This window comes from Bactrocera dorsalis, chromosome 1 (genome assembly GCF_023373825.1).
Source record: "Bactrocera dorsalis isolate Fly_Bdor chromosome 1, ASM2337382v1, whole genome shotgun sequence".
Classification (NCBI taxonomy): Eukaryota; Metazoa; Arthropoda; class Insecta; order Diptera; family Tephritidae; genus Bactrocera; species Bactrocera dorsalis.
The window spans coordinates 40821111-40845878 of record NC_064303.1 but is presented as its reverse complement, the minus strand read 5'-3'; the positions used below and the strand labels follow the sequence as shown (position 1 = coordinate 40845878).

Sequence of the window (24768 nt, the reverse complement as noted above, 5' to 3'; positions counted from 1 at the left end):
ATGGTGCAGGGCCATGTAGTTGCAGTTCTCGCACACGATTACTTAATTGAAGAACTTCTGATTTTAAATTTTCTTCGTCATTTTTTAAAGTGCTTAATTCGTCTTCAAATTTTGAAAATTTCTCTTGCACTTGTTTTTGTAGTTGTGTAGTATTTTCCGTAATCTGTTGTACCAAACGATTTTCTAACTGCGTATTATTTTCGGTCATTTGTTGTGTAAGACGAGACTCTAACTGTGATGTATTTTCAGCTATTTGCGTCATTTGCTGTGCCAGACGATTTTCTGTTTGCACTGCATTTTCTGTATTTTCAGCTATTTGCGTCATTTGCTGTACCAGACGATTTTCTATTTGCTTAATAGCCACTAACAGCAAGTTCATGTCCACACTTGATGATGTTCGTTGTTCTTCTAGTTCTTTTTTTAATTGCTGAATTCTCAATTCTCCGAATTTAACCATCTTGAATTTGGATTATTTGACAATCCCACTTCTGACACCAATTGTTACGAATTTACTGCTAGTTCACTTTGTTAGGTTCGTATCTCTGGATTGACAAATAAAACCAAAACTGTTTAATTTAATTCAACAACTCTTTATTTCACAACTCGTCTACACTATAGCAGTTTACTCTTAGTACTGATTGATTACGTTGGCGCTGCCACGGCTTATATAGCCACGCACTTCTCGCGGATGCCGACGTGTCCTTCTAGAATATTGCGTATGGAAATTACCAGAACATAATGCTATACAGCGCCAGACGCAAGCAGACAGCCGCGGCGCCAGACTCAGCAATTGTTTAAGTAGACAAGCAGACAGCCGCGGCGCCAGATGTCTACAACAAGACAAATGCTATTCCATATACCTACAGCTATTGTTCATAATAATGGATGCATACAGCAATACAAATACAACTTAATACTACTTTTTGTAACAATATTATCACGATATTCATATGTTTGGTTGTACGTATGCGAGCTACGTCTCAAGGGTTAATAATGTATCATTAATGTGTGATTTGTGATCAAACCTAGTCATGGATATTCCTTCTTCCTTCTTTTTTGTTTTTGTTATACTTCTTTGTATATAGCCCATTGGCGTGAGTAATAATAAATAAATATAATTTTAAACAAGTTATTTTATGTTTTATATAATCTCTTTATTTACCAATAAAATATATAACAAATTAAAATAACTATATAAACTAAATAAACTATAAAAAAATATTTTGTAGAACATCCCCTACTCCTAATAACCTTGGCTAATCGTTTAGGCATGGATTCAAACAAGCGTCGAAGATAAGTTTTATTAATTTCTTCATTCCACATAGCTTCAATCATTTTTTCCATTTCTTTTAGACGTTTTGGACGCTTTTCTCTTATCCTTTTGCCCATATAATGCCAGCAGTTCTCAACTGGATTGAGATCTATTTCCTGGCCTCGTGAGAGACTTAATTCCATAAAAATCTTATTGTTTTGTAACCTGTAAGTGTATGTAATGAATTATTGAAAAATGTATTTCAATATTTTTGTGCTTTAGTTAAGGTTGTGGCAAATACCGCAAATACTGAATACTAAAATAAACACGTGCGGAGGCTAACAATTTTAGAAATAACGGTAAACTAATGTAGTCACATAACAAAAAAGCCAAATAGCGAATTTTGAGCAAATAGTGACAACGTGGGTTTTTTTCGACGAGTGTATATCTTATTCTGAAGTCATTTCTCATTTGGACAATAATCTTGAAATCATAATTTCATATACATACATACATATGTGTATGTAGTTTTAAAATTTTTTATATTATACGTAGGAAAGAATTTACAGTTTCATCTTAAAATACGCATAGTTTATCTTTAGTTTTTCGTGAAACTTGTTCCTTAGAAAGAATAGTTTCCTCTTTTTGTAAAGCTTTTAGTTCCTGTGCTTTAATTTGCAATTGTTGTTGAGTCCGTTTGTATAGGTCTGATCCGACAGAGTTACGAACCATCGATTGACGTAACTTTGCAATTTCTCGCTCTTTTCGTCGTATGTCGTCCGAAATGCGTACACTTGCAACATTTAACGATTTGGTGGTTTCGTTACTTAGTGTTACACTTTTCACTGCTTTCCTTACTTCAGATCCTCCACCCAATATATTATCATTAATAAATGAAAATACATCTGTTCGCTGTAATTCACGTTCATATGACTTCGCATTAATCTTTTCCAGTTTTTTCTTTTGACGTTGCAATTTTTTCTCTACACTGAAAAAGTCTTTATCTCCGTTAGCTGCTTCGCGTAACTCCATACAATGATCAAGTGAGCAGCCTTGAGGTAATATTTGTGCTGTAACAGGTATGACAATACCACTTCCGTCTGAACCTAATCCAGAACCGTGAACATATCCCATTTTCGCCATTATTTTAGATGCGATGCCCTATTTAATGTATACATATAGATAAGAATGTTATATGTAGTTTTATTTCCTACCCGCGTGTGTTTTTCCCACTCGCCAAGTTGTTGTGTTGGTTTATATTCAAACAATCTTTGTTCTATTAAATTTACTCTTCTTATGTTTTCGATATCTCCTGAATCTTCTAATTCTCCCAATTTGGTAGAAGATTCGCTCGAGCTTCCGCTTGATAAGTCATCATCTGTTCATTTAAAAATGTTACATTAATTTTTTAACCATAATCTGTGTCTTAAAAGTATTACAAACCATGAAATATTGGTAGCAAATCTTCAAAGGGGAAATCCCTTTCTCGTTGTTCATCCTTTTTATCAAGACGAACACGGCATGATTGATCTATAAAATTCGCGCAAAGTACACGACCTTTATACCAAAGGCGGTTTGGCAATTTTGCAAGAACAACGCAATTGCGAGCAAGTCGCGCAAAATCTGGCTCAGTATATTCACCTAATTTTTCGACATCTATAAGCTCGCCATGGGAATAGTGACACTGTGCATCGTCAAAACGACAGTCTCCTTCCAGGTAGAATGAACAAGGCAACATTTCACGATGAGTAGGATTAGTAAACAAGACTCGTAAGCGAGCTTTTAATTGACCATTACTATCCATATTTGCCGTATCTTCAATTCCACAGACTATGGCATTATGATAACTAATTGCACCCCAGGTGTGCTCATGAGGTGCAGTACATTTCTGACCAACCATATTGTATAGTTTTACCTTTCCATAAAATGTATTCGTTATTTAAGCAGTGAAGAGAAATAAATAACTCTTACTCTAAGCTTGGTTAACTGTTCATCAATATTTTCTTCGGGGACTTCTTGGACATTGCTTTGAACGTTATCTAATTGTATCATTTCACTCTTAAAACGCTCTAGTTCTTCTTCGAAGTTACATCCATCGTGGTTATTAGAGGATTGCTCTGCATTTGTCTGCTTTGTTAATGCAATAAGTTCTAAAATATCTGCTTTTAAACCATTAAGTGCAAGACGTTCTTCCTGATTTTCAGTAACTGCTAAGGACTGTTCAACAATCTGAAGCTAAACAATTTGTGCAGTCAGTTTCAAAGCTTTTGATAAGATATAAATTAATTACCTGTGATTCATATTCGCTAGTATTTATATCCATTTTTGACGAAATATTTAAATTAAAACTATATTTTTGTATTTGGGGGTAGTAAACAAATAAATATTGACAAAAGTACTGCCAAGTTCTTGTAAGAAATTATAAATTATGTGCTGAACACATAGACAGCGACAGACTTCAAGCGACATCTGTCAGATATTAAAATACTCACGTTCTTAACGATACAGTTATTTAGACAGCTGCACGACTACTATAAACCGGATATATTTCAATGTGTAATTACAGCAAATTGATCTCAATTCCGCAGAATGGTGTGGTAATAACAAGAACAACAACTAAGTTAAAAGAAAAATGTGTCCAAATATGTTAAATATATATTTATACTTAAGCATATATTATTAAAAAAAATCCGCTTTCCGATAATGCATTTATAATATTCGGATGAAAAAAGACAATAGGGGTATTCTCTTGCTCTTGCAAAACCCGGTGCACGGTGCAAGCATTGCAGATTTACAACGGCACAACAACAAACACACGCAGAAAAATATATGCAAGGGCTGTGAAATATGTCAGACCAAAACCCATGTATATTAGCGTGCAATGTCACGCAAAAATAAAATTGAAACCTAGTTGCCATTTTACATAAAGACATATTACGACGTTAAATTGTTGAGAAAGGTAAATTTGAACTAGATTTTATAATTTCTATTTAAATTATAAAGTTTTGTTACAGTTTTTTTTGTTAAAAATGTATGCAGAAGGTGCGCCAATTCACAATAGCCATGCACAATAGTCATTTACAATAAATTGACTGAATCAGTCGCTCATATATCACTAGATTCTGCAATGGGTGCTCTCGTGCCCTTGTATATTTCGGTGTAGTATTTTTGCAATCTGCAATCTTGCAAGAGCAAGAGAATACCCCTAATTATAATTTTGAGGCCTCTTCCCTTATTGACCCTAAAGGCAAAGTTTTTCAACGGTAAATGTTCAGGAGAGCGGCTTTTCCGAAAACGTGCACCAATTTTCACAGGAAAGGTCTTAAAATACTCGTTTTTAATTCTACTTTACGAATATGTATGGTGCGTGCCTTTAAAATAAATATTTTCTTTGTTTTTATCAAAAAACATCGTATTTCCCGAAACGATAAATTCACTTTTACACTTTACACGTCTTTAGATGTTAAAATGATACTTTCTATAAGTTATATACACGTAATTATTGATGTTGTTTAGTTAATCAATAAGAGAAATTGGTTTTTTTGTTATTTTTATAAAAATATGAAATACTTTACAATCACTTCACTTCAACGAAAATGGCAAGGTTATGTTCGAAATTATGGCACAGCTGTTGTAAATTCGAATGGCCACTATTGATTCATACACTGATCGTTTTCGAATTATCGATATTCAAGACTGATCGAAAATTGGCAAAAATTCGAGCGCTCGAATAATAATATCCCTGGTCCGTCCAAAACCCCGGTGTTCAAAATTCTTCTGGGTCCAAATTCTTCATTCTTCATAATAATGAATTATAAATTTTCCAATTATGTATTTCTCATTTTTGCCAATTCTCGATCAGACTCGTATATTGAGAATATCGATATTTTAATTTATTTTTATTTTTCCAATTATTATTATTTTCTATTATGTATTTCTCATTCTTACCATTTTGTTTTTCAGACTCGAATATCGATATTTTAATTTCTTTTTATTTTTCCAATTAATAATATTTTTCTACCATATATCTCTCATTTTTATCAATTCTTGTTTAGTATCGAATATCGAGAGTATCGATATTTGGATCCTGATCACTGTTGTATCACTAGTTCTCAATTGAATTTCGAAGAGTGATGCCATTTATGGCGTGAATATTGTGCAAAATCGTAATATTTTTTATTGTTTTTATTGCAAAAAAAAACATAGAATTAGAGAACGCGCCATACATATTCGTGAATCGGAATTAAAAACGAATTTTTTAAGACATTTCCCGTGAAAATTGGTGCACGTTTTCGGAAAAGCCGCTCTGCTGAACATTTACCGAAATTTCTATTACAACCTATTTATTAATGAGATGGCAACTATTACAACTGTTTTTCAAAATCATACAATTTTAGTAATTTGTAATCAGAATTAAAAGAAAATAATGAATATCGGGTTAAAATTGCTTGCCAACCTGCGATATGGAATTTCAAAGCATTTCGTCCGAAACACATGCAAAATTGCTGTGGAGGTAGAACCGAATCTTATTGAAAAGTTAGAGAATGAGGAGATGAAAGCGAGGCATCATCCCGGTATAGCAAAAATTGGAAAAATTGAGCTACCTTTAAACTTGCGCCATGCTTTGGAACGTGTCATTGGAGATTATCCGATAAAAACATTGTTGAAAGATTGCAAACAGCTGGATCAATATATAGGTTCCCGACATCCTCCGGCTAAACAGGAGGAAATAAATTTGAAAATGAAATTAATTATAGAAGAAGTTGATCGTCGCATGCCGCCGGAGAAGTTGTCATTACTAGGAGAAGAAAGCGCTGTAGATTGGAAGAGGAAACGGGAAAAGTTAATAAAACGATTAGTGGCACAACGAAATTATTCATGGAAGCCGATTGAATATGGTTCGTATGAATCTTTGGTTTACGCAATTGGCCGTGGTGCAAAGGAGTATAGTGTGCTAATAAGTATATTAAATGAAATACGAGTGCGTGATGAATCGTTCCAACCTAGAAGTTACTTTGATTTTGGAGCGGGCGTGGGCACTGGTATGTGGGCTGCCAGTAATTTGTGGAAAAACACCATATTTGAGTATTACAATGTTGATAGTTCCCGCCATATGAATGATCTATCGGAATTAATATTACGTGAAGGTAATGAAAATCAACAAATATTACTTCGCAATGTTTACTACAGACAGTTTCTACCTGCCATAGAGGTATGGATATGATATGATTCCTATTATAAGAAGATTTATTATATATTTCCTTAGACTTTATATGATTTGGTTGTATTGTCATATACTCTTTTTGAGCTACCGAACATAGAAAGTCGCAGAGATGTGATACTGAACTTGTGGAAGAAATGCAGTAGTTATATGGTCATTATCGAAGAAGGTACTAGACGCGGAAGTGAGTTAATTAACGAAGCTCGAGATTTAATTTTGAACCTTAACAGCGTGGAACTAAAGGGAGAAGTTTTTGCACCGGTAAAAAGTTTAATTTGTTTTTAATTAATTATTAAATATTATTTTATGTAATTTTAGTGTTCCCACAACTTAACATGTCCTCGGCTTTCCAATAATGGTGATAGAACGCCTTGTAATTTTGAAGTTGGATTCGTCCCTTTGCATTTGGGAAATGAAAAAAACGATCGTCAGACTGCTCGTTATTCTTACGTTGTTTTCAAGAAAGGCAACATATCAGATCCAACTCGCAAGTGGCCAAGGTTAGTACGACCGACGTTATTGCGCTCCAAACATATAATATGTAGGATGTGTACAGAAGATGCGAAGTTGCAAGAAGTCATATTTACACATTCTAAACATGGAAGGTAATGTAACATTGATTAAATATATATATACATACCTTTAAAATGTTTGCCTGATATTTTTTATAAATTATTTTGAAGACATGCATATCGATGTGCCAAGGCTAGTGATTGGGGTGACAGGTTACCAATAAAATTGGGCGATCAATTACCAACAATAAGAAAAACATTAAAGACTAATGGAGAAAAATATGAAAATCAATAAATTATGAAATTTTATGTATGCTACATTTAAGTAAAAGAAATCTCAGAAAATAAAAAATTGAGAATTTAATGTTGCTGCTATAGCGGGAGAAAACAATGTTGAAGTAATTTCGAGACATGGTGCCGAGTTGACAGTCCTTGGTAAAATTCCATTCCGGTTATTTAGACCCGACGGTTATAGGAATGGTGAATTTAATATGTGTGCTTAGTCCTCTCGTTATTTTTTGTATTTGTATGTAGTGTCTACTAATAATCAGTTCGATTGTTGTTGTTGTAGTGACAGAAAACATTACTGAAGGAATTTCGAGGAATGGTCCGGTGTTGGAAGTCCTTGGTCGGATGGTCAACGACAAGGTGATTACCAATCAGGAGGTAAAACTTAATGTTTGGAATTTGTTTTTTTGTTTACTGCACCATTGATTTTTTTTAAACGTGTACAGTATGATGAGATAAAGAAAAGGAAGGAAAAACGCAATCGCAAAACTTCCTTAAAGGTGCCCGAAGAGTGGATGCTTAAAGCTGAGCCGAGCGCATTTTCCCATTTAGGAGATACGCGCATCGGCTAAGCTTTAAGAATCCAATCTGCGGGTACCCTAAAGGGATTTCTGTTAAGGGAAATTAATATATCAACAAGATTAATGTCAAGAAATGTGCATCAACAGATGCGAAGGGTTTCTTTTCAATTCCCATAACAACCGGTTTTATGCGCCGGAATAGACCCGGATTCCAACCGGTCATGCTGTTATTTCGGTGATCTAACCCCGTTTAGATCGGTATGTTTGTCGTCATTGGCAACGACTTGCAGCAGGATTGCTCCTTATCCTCCTGACTCGTGCTGGCATTGAGCCCTACCCGGGCCCGGAGGAATTCGTGCTAAAAGGTTCCATCCAAACTCCACCTCGGTCAGGTATAATACATGCAATGGATGGAGCCATCTTAAGACATGCTCAGGCCTTAAGGCACGCAGGGAGTGGCCGTATGCTGCCAACGCACTACTCCGACCTTAGCCTCTACGGCTGTGCAACCTGCGCATAGTTCGCGCACTGCGCCGCCACTCCATCCGAGTGGCCAACAGAGGACCTCCATGGTTCGTAGGAGCTCCATCAGGCAACATGAATCCCATTCTGACCTGTTCCCACCCCCAACCTTCTTTCCGCTCCAATCCTAGTGCGAGAATCATTCAGCCACTCCTGGTTCCTCGCACAGTCTGTTCCGTGGGTCAGGCTGTCATAAGTTGGAAATTTGCATCATTATCTCGCTCGCGATTTTTACGTAAAACGTTGAAACCGGCACAACTCAGAAGATCTGAGCGGCTGTTTAGTTTCTTGGCACGCAGTTATCGATACGTGTTCCCGGTTTATAATTGCAATTATCTCCTCGATCTTGCTCTAGAGTACGTTGCAGATTGGTACTAGGCGACTTTAACGCGCATCGCGATCTTTGGCATTTCTGCCTGTTAAACAATCGTGGAGGGATTTAACTGGCGGAACAGATTGACATTGCACAATTAATGCGAAACTCCCACCAGAATTTTGGGCACCTGTAATAGCTTGCCCGATATTACCATTGCTACCGGTGGTCTGATAAATAGCATAACCTGGCGACTTATGCTAACTCTTGAATTAGACCACCTGCCCATAATTATCGCACAACGCTACTGCAGGACATTCGAGAAGAAAATAAAAAAGCTGAGAAGAATTAAACAAAGAGTTCCGCCGGGTGGTGTCCTCTCACCGCTATTGCTTAACTTCCATATCTCGAAACTCCTACTCCACCAGAAGGAGTTTGCATAACCTCGTACGGTGATGATTGCTCGATATTGACAATCGGGAATGAAATCGATGGCATGTGTTCAAAGGTAAACGGCTATCTCTCCGTCCTTTCTCGCTTCCCCACCAAATCCACAGCGACCTTATTTACAAACTGGACAAAGGAGTACAGACTTGACCTTAATATTGTAGTCGATGGCGTTAAGATTCGGACTGTCATTAATCGTAAGTTTTTAGGTGTAACTTTTGATAGACTATGCTCCTTCACTCCTCATACGACCGCGATTATCCTCAAGGTACAGAGCCGCAACAAAATCCTCAAGTCACTAGAGGGCAACGCATGGGGAAAGGACAAAGAAATGTTGTTGGCAACTTACAAGGCAATCGGCCGGGCGGTCCCCAACTACACCGCACCAATATAGTCGCTTGGATGCAGTGGAACGCAGATGAAGAAGCTTCAGACTTGTCAGAACACTAAACTCTACATAGTGAGGCGCTTATGCTCCCATAATTGAGTCGACGACATTAGACAGTACTCTGATCAGACTTCGGACGCAACAAACTTCCGAAAAGCACTGACCGCCATTCACAGGCGTACCATCAGCACCTTTACCGAATCTCTTCTAGTGAATGGCGTACTTGGAGTCAAACCACCACCCATCGCAGATGAAGAGAAACATATCCAATATATGTCCTGCGTGCAATAAGTCTCCGCATGACACTGGTCACCTCTTTGCATGATCCACCAACCCTTATCTTGGGTTATTATCTAACACCCTTCTCCTTTTGGTCTGGCCCCGTTGAAACTATATGGCGGAGGAGTGTTCTTTAAGAACTCTTCATTGGGTTAATATATTAATTAATTCTTCCGACATGAAAGTAATGTCTCAGAAGTCCTGTCGGTTTCTTAATATAATTGTCGGCACATTACCTCTGTTACAGAAAAAACGTCTAGTACCTAGTAAGTAGGTAAAGAGAAACTCATTCATTTCGTTGATATTTGTGCGTCCTATTATGTAACTTTAACTACAGAGTATTGTACCGGCTGCTTCCGGTACTGTTGCTTCCCTTAAATCAGCTCTAGTTTCAACTTTCTTGTTAGTGCTAGCCTTTGCGCATGGACCAATCTTCGCTCCTACCTTTGTGTTGACTGTTCTCGAGCTCGTTACAAACGCTGATATCTTCTGGAAACAACTAGCCCCCGACGGCTTTGCTATAGGAGATCCGGGCTCTTTACAATATATAATCATATTTATATTGTTGTTTTGGCTCATATTCTGGATCAACAAGTGTAAGGGAAAGTATACGCATAACCTCCGCTACGAAAGTGAAGCTTTAGTATAGGACGGCAGGTATTCGTAGGCTCTGTTTGAGACACTTGGCAGACATCCCTGCCTACGTCGTGATACTGTGGTTTCCATTACCAGTCGGCATCCATGATGCCGTCGACCATCTATGTTCTTAACTGTGGCACATCTCGCGGTATTTTACGCTTCAGTTGGAAAGCTCAGCTTATTATTACATTTATACAAATGAATTAATTGGTTTATTAAATTCATATATATACATATATATATATATATGTATGTAACCTGCAAGTCAACTGGGTGATCGCTTTCTTAAATATAGAACTAATGAGTTCCAAACATGATAAGTTTTTCAATGTAGTGGAATTATTTCTCCTTTTCGTCTAATGGCAGTAATGTAAAAAACTTATTGTTTCAATTATATTCAAGCCTAATTATAACACTCCATGGTAGATGGAAGAGAATGAAGTCATGTATAGAGGTTCACGCAATTGAGGACAGTTTTCTGATCGCCATTCACTTGGGAGTGCCCAGAAACGATGAAAACTAAACAACAACTTCGGACGAGCCGATGGCGACCCTGGCAAACGCATTAAGGATTACGAGGGCATGCACCTGGATTGTCCGGTCTCTTAATTGGGAAGATGCTGCTACCCACCTGGTTGAGGTCCTCGTTAGAGTGAAGGCTGACATCACCGCCGTCCAAGAAATGCGATGGACGGGACAAGGACTGAGACGAGTAGGCCTTGTGGCCATATAAAAGAGCGCAAATTCGGTGTTGGATTCATGGTGGGAGAGAGACTTGTCGCCGAGATCTGGTATTCACCCTGGTGGATGAACGTCTAGCCACAATCCGCATCAAAGCGAAGTTCTTCAACATATCGCTGATTTTCGCCCACCCCTGATGGAAGAGAAGGACGATGTGACCAAATATGCCTTCTATGAGCGCTTTGAACGCACCTATAAGAGCTGCCCCTGCCACGATGTCAAAATCGTGCTTGGCGATTTCAACGACAGGGTAGGCAAAGAAGATATCTTTGGCACAACGGTCGGGAAATTTAGCCTTCATGAGGAAACATCCCCAAATAGGTTGAGGATGATCGACATTGTCGGGGCCCGAAATATGGTTATCTGTAGTACTAGATTCCAGCATAAGAAAATTCATGATGCTACCTGGCTGTCACCGTATCGAAAAGCCACCAGCCAGATCGCTAATGTTGTGATCGAAGACACGTCTCCTGTGTTTTAGACGTCCTAACATCGACTCGGCCCATTATCTTGTTGCAGCCACGATACGCACCTGAACAAATACAAGGAAGGTACGACGTCTAGAAGCTGCAATCAGAACAGGCAGCCAAACGTTTTTCTACTCGACTTGCACTCCTGCTCTCTGAGAGCACTCATCAGCAACTCAGTATAAGGGAACTGTGGAACGGCATTTCAAGCTCCTTATGTACAGATGCAAACGAAACCATTGGTTTTCGGAAAATGCAAAAGAACAGCTGATACGATGAGGAGTGCTGTGACGGAGCGGAGAGAAAACTGACTGCTTACGACCACAACATGTGCGGCGTGGGATAGGTACCGAGAGCTGAAGAGAGAGGCGGTATTTGCAGACAAAAAAGAGAGATGTCGAAATGCGTGAGTACGAAAAGCTTGATAAGCTGGTCTGCAGGGGTAATGCTCGAAAATTCTAAGAAAAGATGCGGCGACTAACAGAAGGTTTCAGGAGCAGAGCACACTCTTGTAGAAACCCCAGAGGCGATCTAGTGACTGATACTAAAATTATGGAGGGAACACTTCTCCAGCCTACTGAACGGCAGTGAAGGCATAACGGCAGGAGATGGCGAACCCGATTCCCTAACAGATGACGATGGAATGTATGTTCCACTGCCCGACCATGAAGAAGTTCGAACAGCAATTACCCGACATGGTAAACAATGAGCTGTATGAGATAAACGACGACATTGACATAGTTCAGTGAATTAAGAGACAGCGGCTATCCTGGATAGGTCATGTCGTCCGAATAGATGAGAAAACTCTCCAGCTTTGAGAGTATTTGACGCAGTTCCCGCCGAGGGAAGGAAATGAAGAGAAAGAGCTCCACTCCGTTGGGAAGACCATATGGAAAAGGATCTGGCTACACTTGGAATCTCCAATTGGCGCCAAACAGCGAAAAGGAAGAACACCATTTTCTTTATTTAGCTCATTCTTTTGTTATGAACAACTTAATCATAATAATGGCAAATACTTTTAGCACATTTAATTTACTAGTTCGTTCAGTTCTATCAGTACATACACATAACATGAATCCGGCACCGATTTTGGTTGAAAATTTTTGGCCTGCTTTAGCGTAGCTTTTTCGGCTTCGGCTCACCTTTGCAACGATATTCGGCCGATTGACAGTCCGTCTATTTCGGGTAGTAAGCATAGATCCAAGACTAATCGTTAGTAATAATACGTTTTATGACATCCTGGTAGTCGGAAAGCATAGTTTCACAGGCTTCTAAAAAATTTAGTGATTTTTGAATCGTGCCCTTTCCTAGGGCCAAAAGTAAGATCTGTGATCGTTAATTCTCAAGCACCAATGAACGTGGTTCGTCATCAATGCGTTTTCGACCCTCATGGCGTGACATTTAGCACAGATGACACTGATGGTCATAGCAACCCAGAAAAAAATATTTCGATGAATAGGTTTTCGCGTGAAATTTAAATCAAAAAGTCTTACTAGTTCACATATAAATATATGTACATACGTGCATAAAAAGTGCGGTAAATATTGTGGATAAAAAAGTAAATTGGATATATGTAGATCATTACACAAAAATGCAAATAACTCAATTTCATTTAAAATATGGGCGGATACAGAAATAGTTTTTGGAGAGGAAATAAACATGTATTTGAAACATGAAGATTATTATATTAAACTAGCTGACCCGGCGAACTTCGCCCCGCCCAATTTTTATTTTTTTTGGAAGTCATAGACTCGTATAACTTTACCACAAATAATATAAACTTCAAACAACGCATTTTCATTTAATGTTTTTAATGTTTGTAGCGCCATCTACTGTAACATAGCGCACTCAATACCGCTGTTAGCGCCACCAACTGGTGGATAGCTCTTTGCTAATAATAAACAAATAATTTGCAATAAATAAATAATGCGACTATAAGGAGAATTATAAACTATCCTATCTTTCAAGTTGGACCAAACTGCACACAGTGTTAAAAATTTCATTAAAATCGGTTCAGTAGTTTAGGAGTCCATCGCAAACAAACAATGTGACACGTGATTTTTATATATTAAGATATTAGTTGTCTTTATACATTTTAATATTATGGTGGAAAATTTTCAAATCGACTTTCTGATATCAAATCCAACTAAATTGAAAAGGCACATTGTAAATGGTAGACGTGCGTAAAAGAAGAAGTGTAAAAGCGTCAAAAAAGAGCGTTCAGAGCTCGCATTCGTCACAGGAAGTGTGCAGTATATGCGAAAAAGTTTTTGGCTTCGATTTCGGAACGTTACAAGAGCGTATCATATGTAATGTCTTTGTCAGCTCGATCGATTCTTTCTGAAGAATTACGCTGCGTGAATGAGTTAGAGATAGAATATCACATAGGCAAAAAATCCCAATTACTTATAAGCTGAAATTTGCACGCGGCTGCGATGAGTATCGTTGCTTTTCCCGATGTTACCTTATTTTTGAAGTTAGTAATTTTTTTACGTTGGAAAACTCGGAGGATAAACCGTGGGGAATGTACCAATCGAACATATCACAGTTGGGGCTGAATGTAGCATCTATTCCAAGTTCCCTACCATGCCGCGTCGTTTCAAATTTAGCACTTTCAGTTATGGATCTGATTATATTTACGAGTATTAACAAATTAATCTACATACGTTGCTACTATTTGTAACTTCAGTGGTATCTTAGCATTATTTATTATAATCAAAAATGGAGGCAGTCTTTAATTATGTTGTTACTTTATACTTTTTAGAGTAGTTAGTTCTGCTTCCTCCAGACTGGATAAGGAAGCAAAGCAAATGGGTCTGACAGTGAACGAGGGAAAGATGAAATATCACCTGTCATCAAACTAACACTCGTCGCACTCGCGTCTCGGCTCCCACGACACTGTTGACAACGTCCGGTGTGTTTAACGTGGGATCCTACCTGCGAAGGTCTAACTCCACCGTACTCAAAAAGTACAACGGATCAAATCAATGCGTTGATCAGCACCCTGAGAATGATGCTAAGCATTTTCAGTACCAATTGGCAGTGTGGAATGGACACACTAACCACCTTGGTCGGGTTCGAGGCCCATCACTATTGACAGTCATAACTTGGAAGTTGTGTATAATTTTGTTTATTTTGAAACCAGCATTAACAGCAACAATAATGTCAGCCTTCGAAATCCAACGCAGAATAACTGTTGTCAACAGGTACTACTTCGGACTAAGTAGAAAATTGAAAATTAATGTCCTTTCTCGACGAACAAAGACAATACTACATTAAAGTTCTTGAGAGAAAAAATCTGCGAAAGATTTATGATCCTTTGCTTGTTGGCCACGGCGAATATCGTATGCGATGGAACGATGTGCTGTATAAGATATACGACAACATTGACATATTTCAGCGAATTAAAAGACAGTGGCTACGCTGGCTAGGTCATTTTGTCCGAATGGACGAAAACACTCCAGCTCTGAAAGTATTCGACGCAGTACCCGCCAGGGGAAGCAGAGGGAGAGGAAGAACTCCACTCCGTTGGAAAGACCGGGTGGAGAAGGACCTGGTTTCGCTTGGAATTTCCAATTGCCGCCACATTGAAAACTGGCGCGCCGTTGTTAAATCGGCTATAACCGCGAAAGCGGTGTCTACCCTAGTAAAGAAGAAGAAGGTTGATAGTTCCCAAAAATTAATAAAGACAATAAAAAAAATCACAGGAGATATTACAACAACTGAATTGCAAAAAAAAAAAAATCCTGAATATAAACGAAGGTCGTATGAAAACAGAGTTATGTCCAAAATCCATTTGGGTTAGGGCAAGAATGATAGAGACAACCAACGCCATAAACGAAACGAAGTGTTAAACTTAAATTGTAATTATCAATGCCGAAAATGTTAATAAATTTTTGAAACTTCAATTACTAGAAAGAGTTAACTTAATAAGCCAATTTTTAAATATAACGGGATTTTATTTCATTTTAAATAAAGATTTCCACTTAATTACTCAGCGTTCGAAAAAACGTACTCGATGATGTGGAGTAAGGTCAGCCGGATGTTCGAAAATTCTGATGTTAGTTATCAAGCTTTCACCTGATTTTATTAATTTTAGGTACGAAGATACATTGATAATATTAAAATAGGCTCTTATTTTCTTTGAGATAACTTACATATTGGGCAATATATGTGGTACGAGTATAAGGTCACCCGGAAGTTCGAAATTCTTTACTATATATTAGGTATATGGCGGGTAAGGGAAGTATTGACCGCATTCAGATCATTTTTTGACATTCATACATAAAAGGATTCTCTCCAAATTTTAGCTATATATTTTTCTCACTTTGACCGATGTTTTTGGTAAAAAGTCAACTAAAGGCACTAGGGTCCAGATATTCGGTACGTAGGACTTGTAACAGTTTTGTTCGATTTAGACATAAGGTGGCACACTGCAAAGATTAGACTCATTTTTAACAAATGCAAAAATATAAACCTGTATTAGCTTCTCTTAATTAGCAACATTGTAAACTAACTTTTTATAGCGTTATTACACATCTTAACTGTTGAATTTGTTAGTTCTGTAGATTAATGTTTTTAAATCACGTTGCATAAAAAAATATCTTGCATATCATGACGCGAAGAATTCTGCTTATACTTACATATGTATGTATGTCGATTGCGCCACTTGCGTCGGTTGGTGGAAGGAGTTTCGATGAGTTTATTATTATTATCCCTATTTAAGGTCATTTTAGAGCTTTTCCATTGTAACGATACTAATATAAAATGTTTCCTTTGTCTGTAAGTTGTTTTCCTAGTGTTTAACACAATTATTTGTTTTTTGGCGCCATTAAAAAATCGGGCCAATATGCTGATGATATGGTGCTAGCATATAATAATGGATCTGATGCAACCACCAGACTAACCGATAGTATAACTAATTTTATTCTCACCAGAAACCAAAAAGTCGAACGAATTCTGCATTAGAGTTTGAATAATTATATCGAGTTGAAAAAGGTGTCTATTATATATTTCTAATACTTGTTGCTATGTTATTTTGAATTTTATGATTCTGCGTTATAATGTTTCTATGTATGCGAAGTCGTTTTAATGTTTTACTGCTCGTTAGAAGTCGCTGTTTAATTAATTAATTCAATTAGAAATTGGTCAACAATTTAATAGCTAAACGTTAACATTACAGTTTGATGTCTAGTTACGAAAACATAAATGCGTAGATAGAGGGAACGTACGTATGTATGTATGTACATACGAGTACATATTGTACATTGTGTGCCAATGTATAGCGACAATAAACAAAAAAACATTAAAAAAAAATGTTTTGCTCAAAAAAAAAGTAATACGAGTAATAACACTGGTTTACAGCAAAAATGTTCCATGAACGCCACTATCCAATTTGTATGTGAAATGGCTCGATGATTTCGAAAATCGAGTTAATTTTTTTTTTATGGATACGTTTTTTAGATATTTGCAATTTACCGTTATTCGACAAAAAAAAAAGGTGTCTTCATTTAATCATGTATATCTCACTGACCAGTTGAGCAATCTTACTGCAAATTATAGAAAATAAAAGTGAATGAAATTTCCTAAAAATATTGTCTACTTCATTTTTCCATAGGCCTTATAATTTCTGAGAAATTGATTAATAACTTCGTGTTTTTAAATTTTTTTATGAAAAAATTAAAAAAAAATAAACTTTGGCAAGGAAAAAATTTTAAAACAAAAGATATTTTTAAATTTTTATTTTATTTTATATGAAGTCCTGTTTCTTTATAAAAAACTAAACTACCAACGAACAAAATCCATGGATAAATAGGAAAGTTGTACATGATCAAAGAAATATATCCAAGTCGCGCAAAGTCAATGTATTCGTATATGCGTATGTAGTGTGTAAAGTAGGGGTGGGCGCTGTTTTTGTTAAGTAAAAAGTCAATTTTCATGTCGTTTTTAGTTTTTATAAACTCATTTATTTATATATTAGTAATATATATTAAAACAATGTGTTATTTTTGTCTTAAGTTGATGTTCTTACATTATAGTCGAAATGATTATGTGTTTTGTTTTGTCGTTTATTTAGTTTAGGATCGGTTTCTCTTATGAGAAACCAACAGTAGTCACCCATCATACCGACGTCCCAGAAACCTTGGTATCGATTCTCAATTAATTTCATTTGCTGGTGAAACCTTTCGCCATGCTCGTCACTTTCGTCTCCGAGATTTGCCGGAAAAAAACTTAAATGGGAATGCAGAAAATGAATTTTTAGAGACATATTTACGCCTGGAGAAAAAAAAAATGTAAATAAGTAAATTATAAAATTTTATATAATTTATCAATATTTTTAGGCTCAATACCAAAATATTTTGAATATATAGATTGGATCGAATCTCTAAACTGCCTCCGATGTCGTACAAGAGTATATTCACCGCATATGTAACAGAACATATCCGGATCGTTGGTACACTCAAATTCTCGCGTACGTTTACTCATTTTATTTTTAAAAATAGCTCACGGTTTCTTATATTGTAATTATAAACTGGAACCGGCGAGCCTTACAGATATTATGAAAAAGTAAGTTATCAAAGTGAAATATAAATCAGCGATGTGAGTAAAATTTAAAAGTTTATATTTTTCAAACTAAGTATTATTTTTTTATTGAGACCATATTTCAAAGTATCTAATTAAAGTCATTTTAAAACAAAAGAGAAGTTCATTGCTTTTATAAAAGGAAAACATACACACATACGGTAAATTGCATGTAGAAAAAATAAGTTATCAAATTGTTTAATATCTACAATGTCCATAATTAAGTCTTGCTAGTTGACCCAATCGTTATTTCATGAAGTTGGCAAGCTTCAAACAATAATTTTGAGGAAAATTATTCCAAATGCTATAGATGCAGTTCTTCAAATCAACCAGGTTTTAGGGGTTCTCCTCTGTTATACGCATCGTAAGGACTACCCAGGCTTTTTCAATTGATAACAAGTCAGGGCTTTGAGGAGGCCATTTCAATACACTCACATTTTCATTTTGTAGATGTTCTGTGATGATTTTTGCAGTATGAATAGGCGCGTTGTCCTGTTGAAGAAGGATATCCGGCTCAATTAATCAGTGACCTTCGGGGATGGCGTGCTCCTTTAAAATATTTAAATAAACTTCAGCAGTAACTTTTCTTTCCATACGAACACATTGACTTTGCGCGACTTGGATATATTTCTTTGATCATGTACAACTTTCCTATTTATCCATGGATTTTGTTCGTTGGTAGTTTAGTTTTTTATAAAGAAACAGGACTTCATATAAAATAAAATAAAAATTTAAAAATATCTTTTGTTTTAAAATTTTTTCCTTGCCAAAGTTTATTTTTTTTTAATTTTTTCATAAAAAAATTTAAAAACACGAAGTTATTAATCAATTTCTCAGAAATTATAAGGCCTATGGAAAAATGAAGTAGACAATATTTTTAGGAAATTTCATTCACTTTTATTTTCTATAATTTGCAGTAAGATTGCTCAACTGGTCAGTGAGATATACATGATTAAATGAAGACACCTTTTTTTTTTGTCGAATAACGGTAAATTGCAAATATCTCAAAAACGTATCCATAAAAAAAAAATTAACTCGATTTTCGAAATCAGCGAGCCATTTCATATACAAATTGGATAGTGGGATCCGTGGAACAAAAAACAAATTCAAATTTGTGATCCAGTGATTATAATCAAAAAGTCGGTTTGTAAATTAAAATATTTTGAAAAACTTGAACAAATTTCGTAAGTTATATATCGTCACCTGAAATGCAAAATAACATATCATCAAAAAATTCGAAATTGAGTGTCTTATTGATTACGCTTCACTACTTCAAATTATATACATAATATTAAATATGTTCAACATTTTCTGGTTCTGCGGTCATATATAAACCAGTTTTAACCAATATTAATATTTTGTTTCACTCATGTTCCATTTTATTCCGTGTTTCATTCATGACACTGTAAATTTCTAAAAATGTTGTTACGTTATTTTGCATTTCAGGTGACGATATAAAAAATAGTGATCAAAATACGATAATTTTTCAAAAAAAAGTAATAATAATCAAAAAGTCGGTTTGTAAATTAAAATATTTTAACAAACTTGAACAAATTTCGTAAGTTATATATAAAAAATAGTGATCAAAACTCGATAATTTTGAAGTAAGAAAGGATACCGACTTTGAAAATGGGAGATGTGAGGAAACGTTTTAAAGTTTTGTTCTTGCACAGTTATGAAAACACTTATGTATGTCAACATCAATTTTACACCAATAGTCCTGAAGTTCAGATACCACATTCTTTAAATTTAAAATCCCCCTTAACTCTAATAAAATAAACATATTTTTTTAATATAAATTCAACCAAATGGACCTAATTTATTGGGTATACATTATATGAATGATATATTCATATCAAGCACCTGGACCAAGGTTTAGACGAATTGCATAATGTATATGTATATTATTGTATATATTGACAAACATAAAATATTTAAAGTCAGAATAAAAGTTGAGAATCACTAGATCTGGTATATTGGTGCTAGGGAATTTCGGCATTTAGCAATAGTATGTTAAATATTACACGTTCACTTAATTTTTCTAAAATATTTTCTATATTCGGTATATGTAAATTCAACCGGATATTTGAAAAGCCTTATATTAGCTACATGGAAGTTAGGAGAAGTACTCACCTGTTCCGGATAAATTGGATTTTAATTATCGGCGTACAGTGGCACGCCAACTTTGACAACGGTTCGCAGAAAGCCCTTCTGGATCATGTAGAAAGTTAATTGATTCTTCTTATTTATTCTCTGTGTCAAATTACACTTTTATATTTTAATTTGCGGCTTACTTATTGTTTTTTATAAATTTTTAATTAACGGCATTTTGTGGCTGTGTCAATCTTGTGATTGTGATTTTTTTACATAAATACGCATTTCATTTCTAAATATAATTATTGTAGGAAAAAGCTCGGTTAAACATCTCTTGGGTGAAAAGATTCATAAGAAGTTCTGCCACATTTTATTGTGATTATTACATTAGTTAGTGTTGATAGTTGTATGTGAATATATGAACTTACGAGGATTTTTATAACGGATTTTTCAATAAGAGCGCTACAAAATAAAGCGAAAACGGTTTAGAATATCAATGAAATTATTTATTCCTGTAAAAGTGCATTCGATGTCATTATGTATGGAACGTGATTTCATACGCACGACCATCACGGGCACGTCTGCAGAAGTCCAGACACTGATTCCAATTTTCGACGGTACGAATGTACTTTCACAGGATATCACATTGATATCAAAAACCGTTTTGGTTTTATTTTGTAGCGCTCTTATTGAAAAATCCGCTTTCGATTCGTTGTTGGATCGTAAATCTTTTCAGGATGAAATGGCAAACCTTTCTGAAGACAATTGTTGAAAGAGCGGGAGAAAATATGACGTCGTGTGCTGTCCTTATCGGTCTACTTTTATAGTACCCTATTCAAAAATCCTATACTTTTGCAACTTTTTGCTACAGTTTATACAATTTTTTTCACCTATGGGACATATTGGGTTGTCAAAAAAGTCTTGCGGTATTTTTATTGAATCAATTCGTGTGGCACCCATACATCGAGCTTATTAGTGAATCCAAGCTTCTTCAAATGGTTTATAACGGTTTAATGACTACTATGCCGGTCTCTTTCGACCAATTCAGCGATTTTATCGCAATTTTCGACGACAGGCCTTCCGGAGCCTGGCGCATCTCCGACCACCTCTACACCAGAACGAAAACGTTGAAACCATCGTTGTGCAGTGGAAATGGAAGCTGTATCGGGTCCATAAACTGCACAATTTTTACTGGCGGCTTGAGATGCATTTTTGGCTTTATCGTAGTAGTACTGTAAAATATGCCGTATTTTCTCTTTATTTTGCTCCATGTTTGGACGCTATAACTCACCGAACGACTTAAAGAAACGACAATCAATAAAACACGTGTTAGCGCGTGAAATGAGCTTTCCAAAAAGGTATAGCATGACCCGATGCGACGAATAAAACTAGAACTACGCGCTTTCAGCGCCTTTTTTGACAACCCAGTATATGTATGTGTATAAATGATCAAAATGAAAAGACGAATTGAAATCCGGGTGACTCTCTAACCGTCCATCCTTGCAAGCTGAAACTTAAATAAAAAAAGAGATATCTTGATGAAACTTGGTACGCATGTTCCCTGGTAAAAAAGTTAGAACGAGATGGGCGTAATCGGACCACTGCAAGGCCACAAAACGGCATTAACTGAAAGAGTACTTCAACACTAGCCCTCTAATAGGTTTAATGTGTATATCTCCTAAAACACTAAAGTCACAACAACTAAATTCGTCTAGCAAAAATATTATAGGAACTCCTACCGACAGTGTGAACATGGATGAAATCGGAATACAGACACGCCAACTTTCCATGTAGCGAATTTTTAAATTCCATATAAATCAAGAATCAATTAATATATTTGGATAAAACATTGCACGAATTGTACCTTTAAGGAGTACCACCTTATGTCTAAAATTTGCCAAAATAGAAGCAAAACTAGGTACTGAATATGTGGACCCAGTGCTTATAGCTGACTTTTTACTGAAAATATTGGGCAATGTGTGGATATATAAATTAAAAAATTTATAGAGAATCCTGATAGTAGTATGCTTGTGTAGTATAAATAGGTTCAATCGGGTCAATACTTCTCCTTGTTCCATATACCTAATAGAAAAAGTTTCTAACTTCCGGCTCACTTTATACCGAAATGTGAGTTATCTTAATAAAATTGATAGAACGTGTTTTTCTAATAACGGTGCATCTTTGTGCTTAGAAAAATTCGGCTGAAAACTCGTCCTAGAGTCTATTTAACTAACAAGCCTAATGTACTGGAATGTACTTCCCTGGCTTTAATTCTTCAAAGTTACAAGAGTATAAAATGCTTGATAACATCCGAACTTATGTAGCTCTCCCTTACTTGTTGTAAATTGTTTTTGTGCTTTTACATTAAAACTGTGTGTCTGATAAAAGTGGTGCTACAGATTTTTGAACTGAGTAACTGATGTACACACTTATACGCACATATCTGATTACCTTGCATTTAGTCATTTTAACTGTGATGTAATAGCAATTAATAGGACAGTTTGGCGGTGACAAATGATTGTATGGTTGAGTAAGTGATGCCAATCTCAGTTCCAATTGGCTATACGCCGCTGTTAGCGTTTTGTGATTATGTACTATATATTTGATATTATATAAGAATATATACATATGTGTGTAAAGTAGTATGTACAATACTGGCTTTTTTTTCAATTCAGTTCCACTTTTATAATGAATTTGTTTATCGTTTTGTTTTTGATGCAGCTTTACGTAGTATGATTTGAAACTTTCCCTTTAATGGATTAATGGAATAAAAGGTGTTGTCACATAACGTGAAAAATTATATGAGCTGTACATAAGTAATCTCGTTTGTAAATGGTATATTCAGTTAATTCTTTAAAAAATGAAAAAAATCCAAAAGTTAGTCTGTAGGGGATGACCGTCTAAACGGAGTTCATATAAACATGTTTACACACAATGAGGGTGTGGTATGCGTAGAGGTTTTTTATTATTCAGCGCAAATGTAAGGACACGCATGCGAATGCGGCATGAGCGGGGCACGCGTTTAGGTGTGCTAGGAAGCACTTTCCTTCCTTACCACTAACACACACGTGTATAGTATATACTCGTATGTCTGCTGGCGATAGCGTCATCGTATATTTTGCCACTCGTTGCTGTATCAGTTTTTAGGGATTGGCCTTAACAAGGTGTGTTATGACTCTAATAACATTTAAATGTTCATTCTAGGGGATAGTTTGGCTAAAATCTTTCGCATACATACGTACTTATGTTAGTATGTCTTATACATATGTATTTCAAGATGATATAATTATAATAATATCAAAGGAAACACTAGGTGGGATTTTTATACCGCCAGTGTTAATGAGGTTGTTTCGCTGGGTGTCTTAAATGTAGCATTTTGCTAGCCTCTTACAAAAAGTGTATGCAGCCGCTGAAAGTGGCACCGGTTGCAAATAGTGACGTCAACATTCCTTTCGAGAAATCTATCCACTAAGCCCTTTAAATAGTGTGGCTTGATAAAATATAAAAAACTGAGCTATATATTATATATTTAAGGTAATGTATGAATGTGTACATATATGTATAAGTATGTTCTCGTAGTGGGTGAGTGTCTGACAAACACCATGAGGTACATCCGTTGTTGCCACAAAGCATGCGCCGTTACTGAATATTTTCCGTTTATCTGTCCTTACAGCAAACTATCTAACAATATTCTCGTCAGCCTCGCCTTTAACGCTTCGATTGCGACACATAATGTTTTATATTGCTGTGCGCTTATTTCTGTGGTGGCCCGTCAATGGTTTTGTTGCTCGTAGTTGGGTGGGTCATCTGCTTTTTATTTGTTAAATCTAATTCTAATTTCTATTTTCACTAAGTCGGTAGACCAGGTTGTCGAGCAGATGAGCATGCGTTACTTTCCGTGCGGTAGCCAACGGCTCCAGTCGCGGTAAAATAGTGTTCACCAGTTACCTCAAAATCGTTGACTTGTGCGGTAGTGGCCGAAATTAAATTAGTTGGAAGGATACCTTTATGTTTTTAAAGTTAAATTTTTCATTAGAATAAATATGTTTGCCAATATCTGATATTCCTATTTTGACGCCGACATTTTTCATTCGCGCCTGTATCTTGCTGAACCGTATCTTTGCTTTCTTCCGGTTGAGCAAAATTTCAGGTGTGTGAGAAATTTGTCTTGATCAACTGAGTGACGTTGACAACAACTCTGCTTTGTGTAATCAGTTTGACGAATATATCCAATTTTATTGCAAATAAAGCGTGTAAGTGAGGTTCTGGTGTTTCATAAGTGGATAAAGAGTCTGAAATATTGTTAGCATTCCTATGTAAGTTAAAATATTAAACCTTAAATTGCTCAAAAAAGCTTCCCAGAGAAAAAGCTTCATAACTAAGAATGATAGAAGTGAAAACTATGAAAATCTTGCCTTTCTATAATTTTTATACTCTTGCAACCTGTTGCTACAGAGTATAATAGTTTTGTTTTCACCCAACAGTTGTATGTATCACATAAA

At 36.0% G+C, this 24768-nt stretch overlaps 3 protein-coding genes across 3 annotated transcripts in view; 2 read left to right on the top strand and 1 right to left on the bottom strand.

The window, feature by feature from the left end:
* LOC105227099 (uncharacterized) overlaps positions 1-24768 on the top strand; it is a 401109-nt gene that overhangs the window by 361707 nt on the left and 14634 nt on the right. The window lies entirely within an intron of this gene.
* On the bottom strand, positions 1749-4159 carry LOC105228546 (zinc finger CCCH-type with G patch domain-containing protein). The gene is made up of 5 exons (XM_049462640.1): positions 3543-4159; positions 3224-3487; positions 2696-3167; positions 2467-2630; positions 1749-2413 (listed from the first exon to the last, which is right to left on the bottom strand). Exons 1-5 carry the CDS (start codon positions 3573-3575, stop codon positions 1829-1831), a joined length of 1518 nt encoding a protein of 505 aa, XP_049318597.1. The 5' UTR covers positions 3576-4159; the 3' UTR covers positions 1749-1828.
* On the top strand, positions 5365-7357 carry LOC105228537 (methyltransferase-like protein 17, mitochondrial). The gene is made up of 4 exons (XM_011208415.4): positions 5365-6464; positions 6519-6734; positions 6792-7078; positions 7157-7357. Exons 1-4 carry the CDS (start codon positions 5679-5681, stop codon positions 7278-7280), a joined length of 1413 nt encoding a protein of 470 aa, XP_011206717.2. The 5' UTR covers positions 5365-5678; the 3' UTR covers positions 7281-7357.